Here is a 14,616-nt window from a genome sequence, read left to right as displayed (position 1 = left end):
ACATCCAAGTCAACATGAAAGTTGAATTTAGAAGTACAGAATTTAAGATTGGCTGCTTGGAAACCTATCCATAGATAATTAGATTGCCACTTGAAAACTCCAAGGATTGTGTGTGGTGGTCAAAGTTCAGCATGGAGCTTAACCAAACCTGATTAGATTCCCATACTTAGTAGTTGACCACAGGTTTGTGTTATTCTGACTGAGTGAGCAGCTGAGATGGGAGAGAACGGCAGCACATTGTATGGACAGGAGCAATGAAGTTCTTCGGCAAGAGAAAACAAATTAATCATGCCAAACAGGCACAAGCCTTTTCAAGGTCAATTTGCACCATTATGTCACAGCCATGAAACCATAAAAATTCAAAAATGTTAAAAATCCAAGAGTAGAGCACAGAATTTTAAAACAACAACTGGAAATGAAATAAGCTCACTTTCACTGGTACCATATGGATAACATTTACATTTGGAGTACTCCTACTTCCGACTTTGGTTCGATTTAGTAATGATCAACTGATGTGGGATACCACTGAAATGTATGGGCTACATAAATCTGTTCAAATTTAGAGAAACTGGATACAAGGTGAAGTTTTGAGGAAACGTTATGACTTCATTTGCATACTGTACATATGTACAATACACCTTTTGCTAAAAATCACTAAAAAAAAATCAATTTTTCCCCTTTACTTTATAAGAGCCTTTCAAGCTATTTAATATAAATACAGTTCCATTAGGCCTTTGCCTGACAAAATACTAAGACAACTGAGGAATAGATCAGGTGTTCTTGCACATGTACCGATGAACGTAAATTTATTTAAGACGTCAGCTGTACCATTCACAACACATGAAATTCTCCGCATAGATTCTGTAGGCCTACACTTTTCACGAGTGCGCAAAAAAATTCATACGTTTTTGACAAATGGGAAAATGTTAACAATTTTTATCCAACTGAAAAGGAAATTGACCCAAGCCCCAACAAAGTCAAGTATAAAGTTCACAACAACATGTAGCTGAACATTTACCAAAATATCCCCCCAACCATACTTTAGGGGTGTGCATTTGCGGGTATTTTTAGAACCGGGTACCCGTTTTTTAATAACATCGGGTACCCGAAAAAGAGATCACCTAATAACAAATGGCATTGCACGCGACCCGGTGGATCATGTACCCGAAACACGGTTCTTTTTGGTACATAGGAAGCAAGCAGAACATTGTTCTAAACGTCGGAGTTATCTCTCCTACCTTTTTATCAAACGAAATTGAATTGTTAATTTCAGTTTGCAAATTTTTTGTGGGTGTATGAAACAGAAAAACAAATCTTCACGGGGAACGTCAGAAAAGAGAACAGAGCTGCAAACCACCTACATGATACACGCACCTGCAAACGCTCAAAGGAAATGTCCCGGATGCTGCTTGACCACGTACACGCGGAACACGTGGCGTGCACAAATGGTGAGCGCTGGTCGTGTCACGTGCGGACCAGATCAGTGCTATGTACGACACCGTAAAAATACCACCGTAACTCGAACAATGCCCACACCATTACATCCACTTATTTTGAAGAGCCAATTAAAAAAAAAACGCCACCAAAATGCTTCAAATGGCGTTAAAAGTATCGGAAGTCTATATAGGGTTACGAGTCATCCCAAGTTCATTTCTTTTCTGACAAGGACCAACACGTTGCATAATTATAAATCAACGTAGCTGCAACTGTGTAATCCTGGCTTTCAAGACGCTGAAACTAACCTGATTGCAACGCGGGCCCAATTGTAGTGCCCTTCAGGCAGTCCAATCGCTGACACTACAGCGGCCATGTGACCGTAAAAAGAAAGCTCATGTGACCACACATAGGGAAGCCCAAGTGAAAAAAATAGCAGCGCTTCACGTTGTTAAATGACTAACGATACGAAAGTTTTGCCACACGAAGGTACGTACCACGATGAAGTGGTTTAGTTTAACAAATACTTTTTCAGGATAACTCCATTACCCTGAGGATCAGTTGTCGAGATTTTAATGTATAAGTACTTCGACAAGTGACATTTGATTGGCCGACTGTATTATGACTTGCACATGTCAACATTTCCTTTTTTTCCGAGCGAAAAAATACTTAGATTTGAAATGCTTTAGTACATGTTCATACAGAAAACATCATTCCTGCTCTTTTGGTCAATTCCTCATCCACAATTCCGCTGAATCACTGAGGAAATTCAAGTTGCTTTAATTTAAAAATAATTTTGAACCGGAATATTTCTTGGTATAAAACTTAACTAAATTGGTTCTCTGACTCTTTGGGTTTGTAGCGCACATGTAGTGCTTTGATTATAAAAAGAGGCCGATCAACCGCACAATTTGTGCGTGATCACTACTTACCGCACACCGTGTGGAGTCCCAGTACCGCTGGAATATAACACAGTCCGCTCTCGCTTCATCGTCAATCCCGACATGAAGTAATTTTCATTCATATTGTTTTATTCGACAAAAATACTCTTAATTCAAACAGTAAGCACTACTTATTCCGCACAAAAGTCATTTAGGCCGACAGGGTTTGATGGTTACAAATACAGTCATGCAAGTGTACATCAACAACGCTACCCCCTCACAAGACAAAACTCCTTCGGTCTCTTGTTCATATAGGTTTGGTACAGTCATTTTCCGAGTTACGGATCGCGAAAATTATTCATTACGACTGCAGCTAAAAATCCTCAAATTCGATTGAAATATGGTCAGAAGTCAACTTTGTGTTTTGGATATACTTCATTTTTTTTTCTTCAAAATCTAAGCTTTTATATTTGGACTCACAGGATCGATCGACGAAAGTGACGATGACACCTTTCCTAGTTCTGGATCGGTTTAGGATCGAGACAAAAACGTCTTCACAAATAAAAAGTAACCATACGAAAAATCCATTTTCAGCCAAAACCATTGTAAAAAGTTGCTTTTCTAATAGAGAATCTTTTAATTTTGAGAAAATTAGATGAAAAATAAGAATTCCAATGGATTAAAAAGGTAGACATTGCGTAAGGTTTGACTCGACTTTTCAACTGTACAGTGAGCTATCAACGTTACCCTCCCCGCGCCGCACAGTTGACGAACCCATTACGTCACGTACATTTCTGCTGCGCCCGTGTGGTTGAGTTCACAACGACTTTGCGTGGTAACGCCGCGCGATCCGAGAGTAGGGGAAAAGGTTGCAGTTTTCGGTAAATTACAAAAACGGAAACTCTAAAAAAGTCATTTTGATTAAGCAGACATCAGATGCAAACATCAGATGCAAAGGTTTATATGACTATTCAATTTAAAGAAATATTTAAAATCACACGTAGCGAGCGACCTATCGCCCGTGAATTTTAGTGGTTTTTTTCGCTCTTGTGAACTAGGAAATTCCGGAACTAGGAAAACGACTTGCGGTACAATGGGCGGAGTGGGTAACAAAATTAGCTGTCGATCTCCGAATTCAAGTTTCATGTATGACCGCGGGACCGGGTTTGCATCGGCACGGTGGTTTTTCATGAAGTCTGTCCTTCAGTAAGAAATTTCACAGACATTTTATGCATGAATGTTTGTTCCTAATTTATTTACTTTTTTACGGGTACCCGGCCCGGAAAAATGGAACCGGGTTTTGAAATCGACGGGCGGGTACCCAGGTACCCGGCACAGGCCTACCATACTTTGTGTTTGAATGTACAATTTTTTTAGCAAGAATTGAGAGGAACAAAATCAGAAGAGCCACCAAACATCATAATACTTCTTATTTCTCTTGGAATAGCAGGAATAAAAACAGTGATTACCATAGACAAAACCTTAGAAGGCAGTCCATATCCGTCAGTTTACGGCAGCACGTGTGCGGCTACCGTGTGCGGACGCCACGTTGACCAGCCACCGTGCATGTGTGCCCGGTGCACTTCATTGGTCGGCTGTCAAATACGCCCACATTCACAATCTAGAACTCAATCTTTCTAAAGTGTTTCTGATCCATTCTTTTAAAATATAAAACCCAGTTTTTCGTAGATGTATCAGAAAGCTTCCAAAATTCCACTTGAAAAAATGCCCCATTTTAGGGGTTCAAACTTCCAGAAAATCTTTTTTGGTGGAATTTTCAATGAAGAGTTCGGGCAACTTGAACTCTATCCATTTGTGCAAAAATCGATGAAAATAGTGTTGTCACCGGGACTAGAAAATAATTTACTGCATCACGTGTATGGTGAGTCGAGCGACCACGTGTTTGTACACAAAAGCAATCCACATACACAACACTTGCACAGTGGCCCATTTCGGTCCCTACACACAGAGGCCCAGTGCACAATCACAACTCACATCCGTTGAGAGTGTGTTTGCTCCATGCCTCTGACGCCAACCTCGTCCAGAATCTATCCAGCCTAGATGAGCAGGTTTTTGCACTGACATTTTCACACCTTTTTAATATCGTTTCGCATTATTTTTGCACTATTTTTGCAACTTTTTCACAAAGCACCATTTTTGCACATTTTTCACAATTTTTTTTGCACTGTTTGCACATTTTTTGCACCAGATTCACTGCAAATTTGTAGAGGGGAAAAGTAGCAGTCAACATACGAAATTCGCCTGCCAATGTAAATGGGAATCCTTTTCCCTTTTTTCACAGTCGTTTTCCCAGGGTTAGATTTCAATTGCATTGTACTGTACAGTGCAAATGAATGAAGTACGCACGCGTGTTGGTTCACACGCTGGTTCTCGCATTAATGCCTTTAACACACTAATTGTGCACGTGACGTATTCACTTTGGTACTCTACAGCACCGGTATCCACCATAGGAGGTTCTTATGACACTTACTCTGATTTCCATCATTATTGCAGTCAATATTCTCAATGTCAATGATTGTCCATGAACAAAGAGGATTCAAAAGTTCTACATGTACAGCTGGAAGAGGAGATGTATATTTAGTATGGACTTGAATGTGTCCAAAGAGTCAGCAGCTCTGATGATGTATGGGAGATTATTCCAAATCTTGGGTGTAGCCACTTAAAAAGACTGGGACCCCTACAGATTTTAGACTTTTGAACATCCACAGTTTGCATACATAACTACAGTTGTAAAATGTAATTGTGAATGTACACTACTCTGTACACAAAGTGCAATCTGAAACAAACAATAATTACTGGAGAAAATTCACATATGGTAGGATTCAAGAACTGTTCTCATCATCTAGGCATTATTAAAGCAGTCAAAACCTTAGCAGTATACACATGATTTTATATGTAAAGAAAATGCAACAGTTCTCCCACTGCCGCCCAACTGCACCTTTCCCATTGTTTGCGTAAAAAGTCTGCTGGTGTGAATCCTTTGAATTACGGTATTTCCTGAAGTTAGGTGGTTCAAAAAGTACCATATTTTGTATCAGAGACCATCACACTGCATTTCCAGAGTGCAAATCAATATTTATAGTATTTCATTTTGGTTGTATTATCTAATATAAACCCTATCACAAATTGATCTAGCAGCCTGAAATAATAGCAACTACCATGAATTGCTGCCAAGGAAAACAGTGAATTGGCACTCCAATCTTCTCTGGCAATTTGTTCAGCAATTTGGCTCTGGAACATTATCTAATATCTTGTCCGTTAGGAATTAACTCTACCAAGGGACTTGGCCTTTCATTATCCTATCGCATCAAGACAGGTTTGGGCCATGGAAATCGCAAAACCAACACTTCAGCAACCATTGATGTTTTCTCAAGAGAACACAGCCTCAAGGCTCAAGCTTTATGGAGTAGAAGCTCAATATTGATATTATTTCCAGTCCATCATAATCCATTAACTTTTTCCTGTCCACATCATAAAATCTTTATCTTTGATCAAATACAATATGCCTTCAGGTAAAATACACGCTAAGCATACAAAATTACAAACAATTAAGAAATGTTACTTTCTTATCAAGATTTAATTATTTCATGTATGTTTATGCTAGAAACTGTCAATGCTATTACAGAAAGAATTGTTTGTCACTCTTATGAAGAGCTGGTTGAATTGGATAGGATTTAATCTTCTAATAAGAGGCCAATTTTTCCCTTGCAAGGCAAACTGCAGTACTGCATAAATGACAGTACAAAGCATTCTTGCATGAGATCTCATGAGCAGTAGATGTCCTCAGGGTCCAGATGTTAAAATGCAGTGACAGTGGAGAGACAGTGCACTGGCCTTAATGTCGACTTTATCAGGTGAAATGAAAATTTGGGTAAAAGCCCTCCAGCATCTAATACAGCTTTCAATAGGAGAGGAGGACAATCTCCACTGAAACCTGCAGCCAGAAAATTCAGTCTATAATTAAAACTGGAAAAGTGTCCACTTGATATTTCTGTAGGAGGACAGCCCTCTGGCAACGACGATCTAGCAACAAAAAAGATTTCTTAGGGGGCACAAGTCACACAAATAACTTGAATAATGCCTGCAGAAAGTATCTTCTAAAACAATTACCACAGCCTCTCACTATGTCTTCCTTATTCATCAGAACAAAATGCACAGGACTGCCTTGGGACTTTCACAGAAAATGGGAAAAAAACAGATTGCGGCAGAATCTGACATTGACAGAGTAGGTCCGATTTTTCCATTGAGAAAAATTCAACAGAAAAGCTCATATTTGTGTGTGCACAAGTACACATCTGGAGGTTAAGCTTATTATCAGACTATTATGTGCCATAAAGTAATTAATTAAACAGAAGAAACATTCTCTTGGTGCCAGTAAACTGACCAATGTAAAGAATGATGTAACTACAGACAAATTTTATAAGCATAATGAAAAATAATAATTTTGGTCTCCTGCCCATCCCCACTTTTTAAGTTGCCAAAAACACAACCCATGTATTCTGTCACATCAATGCTAAGAGTAATGACTCACTCAGGACACCTGTTACTTTTTCTCTGATTTGGCATTGGCTTAAGTCTGCCGAGTTTGTAACTGATGTTTATACTGACTGTTTTGGGTTTTTTGGAAGGGGGTGATTTGATGCTGTTATGGTCATGTCTCTAAACACTGATAGACAAGATCGTTGAAAGAAACGAATCCTCATGCATATTGACAACAATCCTGGATATTAATTCTGTCCCAAATAGACTTATTCAATTCCCACTAGGGAAGAAGCAAGGGTGTGTAAATTGTTTTGATATCAAATTGATTGGATTAGAGTACCGGTACTTGCATGTACAATGAAACTGAATAACTTGAATTTGTCAGGTTTGGAATTTTGTGGCATGGGAACACAAACGAGATACTGGGTCACACTGTAAAGCAACAATATACCGATACATGTACACAGGTGCATTTTCTGGAAGGTGAAAAAGAGGTTCACTGAAATATGGGTATGGTAAATAATATACGAGGGAGAATGCATGTACATATAACTCCTGACAAAAAGCAATAGATGGATAGCACATTTGTCAATGATTCTTTGCCATGTAAAAGGAACCACATAATACTGGGTAACACCTGCAAGGTGTCTATCCAGACCAAGTCATGAGGGCCAGATTAACCTGACTCTGTGCCTCTATTCATTTAAAGAATTATTGATTTATTTTTCTACACCTACATGTACATGTAGAACAAAACAAAAGCTAGGCCTTGACCCTACCATTATTGATCAGTCAGTTCCTGGCCAGCAAATAGTCTAGATCAGTGAGCGTTACATATGGAAAGACTATGTACATGTGTATACATCCTAGATCCTAAATAGCGGCAGGACAGTGCATACTGTACCACAATCTACTGAACTGATACATGTACATCTACAGACAATACCATTAACTGTGCAAGTTGGTAGACTTATGTACTGTTAACAGATTACTATGCTCATTTAAAGATACCTTTTTTGTCACTTCCTCAAAGAAGATGAGTGGCTGGATCACACAAAATGTGTCTTAAGACCATTGTTTCAGTTATCCTACTTTAGTGCGAATATGGAAATACATGTAGCAAAGCTGAACTCTTAGTGTACGTGTTATGTACGCTTAAGTTTTGTGCATGTTTTGGGTATTTTTGATGTGGTGGGTGTGGTGTGGTGTGTTTTGCATGAGTACAAACTGCCTATTGATTTTATCTACATTTGTGCAAGATTTGTTTGAAGACTTCTGATGCAAAATTGGCTTTGGCAACGCATGATTCACTCTTTGTATGTACATGTGCATGTAGGTTGGGTCTCATTGGAGAAATGTTGTAATTTGACACAAGGATACATAGTTTTAGCAAATTATGAGATGGAATAATACTTGAAGATGTCACCCAACAAATAAACTCTTTTTTCAATGTGGAACAAGTGCTCTATACGACAGGAAATAATTGTCATCAGGTGATTCTCTTCTCTGCTACAGTTATCTCCTCTCAGTGGTCTAGAAATCAACACACTAATTTGAGTTTCAAAAGCAGAAGATGGGAGAAGATCTCACTGCATAATCATTGTACAATGTATGTGTGCAAAGTTCACCTGGCCCTGATGCAACAGTAATGAAGCTTAATTATCTCAACACCACCTGGTCCTTAAAGAAAAACTTCACAATTTACGCATACAGCAGACCACAATTTATATTTTTTCAAACGAAAAATACAAATAAGAACACCGATGGCATACGGTACATCATACATGGAAAAAGTGATCTCATTCCAATTCTTTGATATTCATTTTAGATAACACTGTTTGACTATTACCGTTACTGGTACCTTTGCTGCTCTTTATGACAGTTACACTAAAATGACCTAAAGTTAAATAGTATTGGTGCATGATTAATTTTTCTTCCAATGTACATAAGTTAAAAGCAATATGTACACATTTCACAAATGCAAGTTCTGAAAAATTGAACATCTTTTGGAAGTGCATGTACATGGTACATGTATATTCAAACACTAGATATAATGACAGCTGCAATGGGAGACTTTGAGATGCTGGTGGCAGCAGACATGTCCGTCCTTTTTCCAGGTATTGCGCGTGCTCAGAACTATACACACGTGCTCAAAACAATGCCCGGATTTCAATAGGAACCCTCAACACTTTTCATCCATGAAATGCCCATTTTCATTAAGAACTTGCAAATGTACGGCACAGGTCGAAAGTTCTAGGAGATATGTGTTTCATAACCGAGAGGTCCGTGTGCTCACTCCAATACAAACTATATGTAGAACAAAATTACTGGGACAGACTAATCAGCCAAGTCATATTGTGGAAACTGGTAACATTTTATGAAAGCCAGTTGATGCAATCTTCCAGTTTCAATCATGTATGCAAGTCATTGCAGTGCCTGACTCTTAAAATTCAGGTCTGTGCACATGTATCCTGAAATGTTGATCAAGCTGTTAAACAGAGAAACACTAACCCCAAATCCTCCATCATCCAACCCTGGTTTTGAAGTAAACATAATGGATCCACAACTGCATAATTCAATCATTCCTTCATTTTGTAGACAAAGTGGGATTTGGGAGGATTCAGGCTGCCTCCTGATAGTAATCCAATATGCATTCAGCCCCTCAGCAAATCCAAAGTCAGTGTGGTCAAACCCAGTCCAGACAGGGGGTCATCATGGTGATGAGGCACCTGAAGGACTTGAAAAATATGTACCCCATACAATGTATTCTTCACTTGTGACTAGCCGAAACCCTACAGTTCCAGAATGAAAGCTTGAGATGTTTGCTATGTGATGGAAGCAATGGTTCTGATTATGGGCATTTGTTGTGGTTGACGCCTCCTTATGCCATAACAATGCTCAGATCAGAGTAAGGTATTGTACTGGCTATCTTTTCATGGAAGCCATTGGATTAAGGCGCCTCTGTATTGGGTGGGTTTTTTTTCAACAGCGTTTAGAATTTAGAATGGCAGAAGAAACTGTAAAGAGACCTAGTCAATATTCCAAAACATTGGAGTTAACTCAGTCTTCTAAGAAAGTAGAAGAAACTGACAGATTGATTAGATTTTTTATTGAATTTCTTTTATGTCAAATGATGTGTACAAAGTATATTTTCCTATATATAAACTTTTTTGCAAGATGTGCTCATAAAAAATCTTTTAAATGAGAATAATAATGGAGATGACTGCAAGAACAGCACAGCAGCGGCAGCTATGTTAGCAAATGTAGTTTAATAGTGATTGCCACAACTGATTCCTCAGTGAACATTTAACCCCTACCCACCTCAATCCTCCAAAATTCTTTAGGCAATTTTGAATGGACCCTATCAAGGTCTTGGGTTGGACCTTGTGTTATGCTCTGCAATGCATTAATTCATGCCTAGATTACATGTGAAATCTTCAAAATGACTCTGAAATACCATTTTGCACTGCCTAAACTTTAACTGTTACCAGTACCTGGTAACTTAAAGATTCTGTCAACATGGCTATTGTCATTTCCTTGTAGAATTCATGCATTGCACAATTTACAACCACTAACTTTCACTGTTTACAAACAAGCAATCATTTTTAGAAAAGATTTGAGGTAACTTGTACAAAATCATAAATTTAATGCAACTCCCACATGTGTGTACATACATGTGCTCCTGCCATCTCTATAAAGTTTACTTGTTTATATGTACACACCAGTGCAGTATAGCATTCATTCACTTTAATCCCCAAACAACTACATAACTTTAATCTTTTGCACCAAATATATCCACTTGGTATTAGTAAACACAACACTGCATGTTAAATTAACTGGCAGGTTATTAATGAATGCAAAACTGATCTCTGGTGTTTAGCAATAAGTTTCCATATTATCTGCAATAACCAAACAAGTAATGAAAGTTTGATCCCCATGTGAAATAAAGTGAATGTTCAAAGAAAAGACTGACACAAACTGTACATGCACGTTCTTGTTCCTAACATAAATCTGAATGTTCCACTGATGCTGTGCATACTCACTCTGAGTACAAGTGTGATGATAATATAGGACTCTGACCTGACCCTTGTTGGCTGAGGCACAAGCCAAATGGGTCATACACATTCTCAAAATGCACACAAACCAACAAAGGTAACAAAGCATCTCATTTGCATACAGCTGCCTGGAAGCCAGGGAAACTCTAGACGATGACATCAAACTGAATAAATTGTACTAAATATGGATCAATACATACATGTACATCTCACCTTGTATGGTACCAATGCTATTGCAGGTTGGTTTGCACTTTACTCATTTCATGGGAACATATTTTAAACTCATCATAAGGCAAAAGCAAATACATGTAAATGACGTGTAAATACAAGTAACTGTATATATTGGTACATGTATTTCTTTATTTCTCCCTCACTTTTGATGGCAAATGCAACCACAAGAGACAAGTTGTCATGTCCAGCAAGCCTAACCATCCATTCCATGGACATAGTCTGGGAACATGTATACGTAGTCTCTATTTTTTTCTTCAAGTGTTTCAATGACAAATATTTTAATTTGCCTGTAGCATACACGTAATGAAACCTGGATGGCACCACACATTTACCAGTAGGGTACTGAAGCTGCCAAAATTTGTAAATTTGCACTGCAAAACTCTACCACTGAAAGAATTACACTGAAACCTAAGTACATGCATGTATCATCTACTGTAGAATAGGTATACAGACAATGTAAGTGTGCAGTATTGTGCAGTGTGACATGTTTGACCAATTGTTTGCTCCACTGGCTGCTCACTAAACTATAATTTGTCATCACATGCTTACACGAAATAAATACATTACCTTATCATACAATTTCCAACACATTTCATCCTTTCCTTGCACAGCTCTAGCAGAACTCCCTCTGCCAAGAGAACTATGCAATGCCACACATCAGCTGTAAACTTGCTCCATAAAAGAACACTGCAGCTGGGCAAACAAGAGCATGGCTTCTTCACCTAGAAACCTGACTAACCATGTACACATAAAGTCTTGCAGAGATTGGTAATATATTACACCTATCCCAGACTTCAGGAACTCAGACCAAGACAGGTTCTGTTGACAAATTTCCAAGCAAATTGCTGCCACCATTTATCATGTACAATATGTTGTATACATGTACATTTGGTTCAGTTCAAGTTAACAGAAGCATGCTTTATGGTAAAATCCACCTTGTGCGCTTGCTATATAGCCATACACCTCAAGGGAATTACAATAAAATTCAACTTTCCAGAAAGCCTACTTAAGCTTTATACTTCATGGGCCATAAAAAACTACATGTACATGTAAATATATGAATTTATGCATCACCCGCCACATTAAATTTGCATAAAACATTTGCGGTAGTTTAACTCAATTTGGTATCTGAACGCTTTTCAAGTTACACAGTATCAGTTACATCTCACCACAAAACAGTGATGTCAAGCATCTGAGGATGTAGTTACACCAGAAGAAATTTAAACAGTAGGATGTCTGAATGATTTGAGTCAAAATAACAAAATACCATCAGCAGTTAAGTTTCATGACGTGAATTTATTTAGCATTGAATATTTCATATCGTTAATTTCCCCTCCCCCAAACGGGTGCATGTACAGGCATATTCAAGTGCAAGAAGTAAATATACTTCACGAGTTTGAAAGCAAGAAACACGCTATATGTAGATAAGGACTTGAAGCTTTGCATAGTGGAGATAGACTAAAGAGAAGGCTTGTGGTAACACTTTGTGGATGGATCTCATTTGGAAGAGGGAGTGGAAGATGAACAGAGCACACAGGTCAAAATGTCAAGTTCACACACACACTGCAATTCTTATCAGAACCATACTATTTCCAAGAGAGATCTATCCACATGGTGTTACTGCAAACCCTCTCTTCAGATACTAAATGTACTCTAATTGTAGATTCATGTGGTTAACATTTGCACAATCAGGCATACACTTCAAATAAACGAGAATAGCTCTATGTGACCTCAAACACCACCATTCTGTATTGAACTCATTATGTGTCTACAATTTCATAATTTCTAACTGCACGTACAGTATCACAACTTTGCATCAAATGTGCCAATTTAAAATGTTTTTCCCCATTTTATTAGTTTCTCAAGAGTTAACATAACAAGACAAAGGCAGCCTCACAAAGCAGCATATGAAGAGCATGCACTTTTGCCACACACACACAAAAGAAGCGCTGGATACTGTCATCATACATGTAACATGCAGAACAAGCAAATATACATGTACATGTATACAGTGATTTTAGACAAGAAAATGAAAGCTTACATGCTGGACGACAACTCAGTGAACAGCAGGTACATGTACATGTTTGTATATGTACAGTATGATGCAAAGCTACATGCCGGTATATGTACATGTACTAACGCAAGTATGATGAAAACACATTCAAGTTTGCCAGCTAATTCTGGCCAAGGAAATGTCAAGAAAAAGCAGAAGTGAATGTCTGCAAAGAACAAAGAACTTGGGGGGCACCAGCCCAATTTTACAGAGCCAGTGGCCCAGGACCAAAACAGCCAAGAGGTAGAGTCACTGACATTAGAGCAGCCTACTGCTTGACCCTACAAGGGTGGGATCATGGCAGGATGGCCATAAATATCTCTGACTACTCTGCAACATTTCATCTCCAGGGGCTAGGTCATATATCAGTATAACTTCAGAGAATATAGTCACAAGTTTCCCAATTCAACCAGCTGAAAAAGGATATTCTTCGCTTCAAGACAGTTTGCCAAATGTGCAATGTACATATACATGTATGTATACATTAGTAAAGCATATGGTGTTCTTGGAAACTATTTAGACCAGCCATTATCCCCATTTTAACATAAAAACAAACCACAAAAATGACCATTGTAGTGCCATTACTACCTTTAAACCAAGTACTATTTCAATAGTTTTCCTACATGTAGGTACATGTACCTACAAATGAGGAAACATGTCTGGGTCTCCCAGCAGATTTGTGAAAGTGTCCTATTCTCCATTTCATGACCGGAGAAGTGTTTTTGCTCAGAACAAGCCTCATGTGTCCATAAAAAATAGAAAACAGAACTCTTGAAAACAAGTTCAGCCTTGGATCCAATTGATGCAAATCACCATCCATTATAGAAAAATTAGCATGACAATGAAGACACATGAAAGCAAATCTATATGGTGACACCTTCAAGTATGCTTCGTCACTGCTAAGGCTTTTATGCCGTAGTGGAGCATTTGATGAACCCTAGAATGTCTATGCAGAAATGGCAAGCACTATCTGAGGAGAGAACCATACATGTACATACCACATACGTACATGTACATGTGTATGTGTGGGATGGTAAAAATGCACAGCTGGAAACAAGCTTCTTCAGTGAAGAAAGCGATGGGTACATTTGCTTCCTTTTTCAACAGCATAATCACTGTGCTGAAAAGCACTGAAATTGGAAACATGATGATAAAAAAACGTCTTTGTCCTGCAGGTGCTTGCAAAACTACATGTACATGTAAGATCATAAAAAATATCAAAACGACTCAATAACAGTTAAAAACCAACTACAAAATTCATCTGTAAGGAAAAATGAGTAAAAAGGTCTATAAAAGTCACTGAAATATTTAACAATCCATATTAAATCCCTTAATGGTGTCATCATGCTATCACTGTAATTGATAATTCCAATCTCAAGGACTTAACATACATATCTGTGAAGTTTCAAGTTAATCTGACTTGGAAAAGTGCCAAAACTTACATGTACAAGAAAATTAT

At 38.2% G+C, this 14,616-nt stretch overlaps 1 protein-coding gene across 6 annotated transcripts in view; it reads right to left on the bottom strand.

Annotated features, from left to right (window-relative positions):
• LOC110977378 (transcription factor 12-like) overlaps positions 1-14,616 on the bottom strand; it is a 219,064-nt gene that overhangs the window by 183,493 nt on the left and 20,955 nt on the right. Inside the window, exon 1 of one of the 6 annotated variants that reach the window (XM_087139669.1) lies at positions 13,146-13,693. The exons of the other annotated variants lie outside the window; for them this stretch is intronic. Within the exon in view, the coding sequence (XP_086995795.1) occupies positions 13,146-13,236 (91 nt within the window). The 5' untranslated portion in view covers positions 13,237-13,693. Of the gene's footprint in view, positions 1-13,145; positions 13,694-14,616 lie in introns of those variants that run through there. 6 annotated transcript variants of the gene reach the window in all.

Source organism: Acanthaster planci, linkage group LG08 (assembly GCF_054643075.1).
Source record: "Acanthaster planci isolate LZ-2023a linkage group LG08, COTS_SCS, whole genome shotgun sequence".
Taxonomy (NCBI): domain Eukaryota; kingdom Metazoa; phylum Echinodermata; class Asteroidea; order Valvatida; family Acanthasteridae; genus Acanthaster; species Acanthaster planci.
Note: the sequence above shows the minus strand (reverse complement) of the source record. Positions and strands in the feature narration are given on the sequence as shown.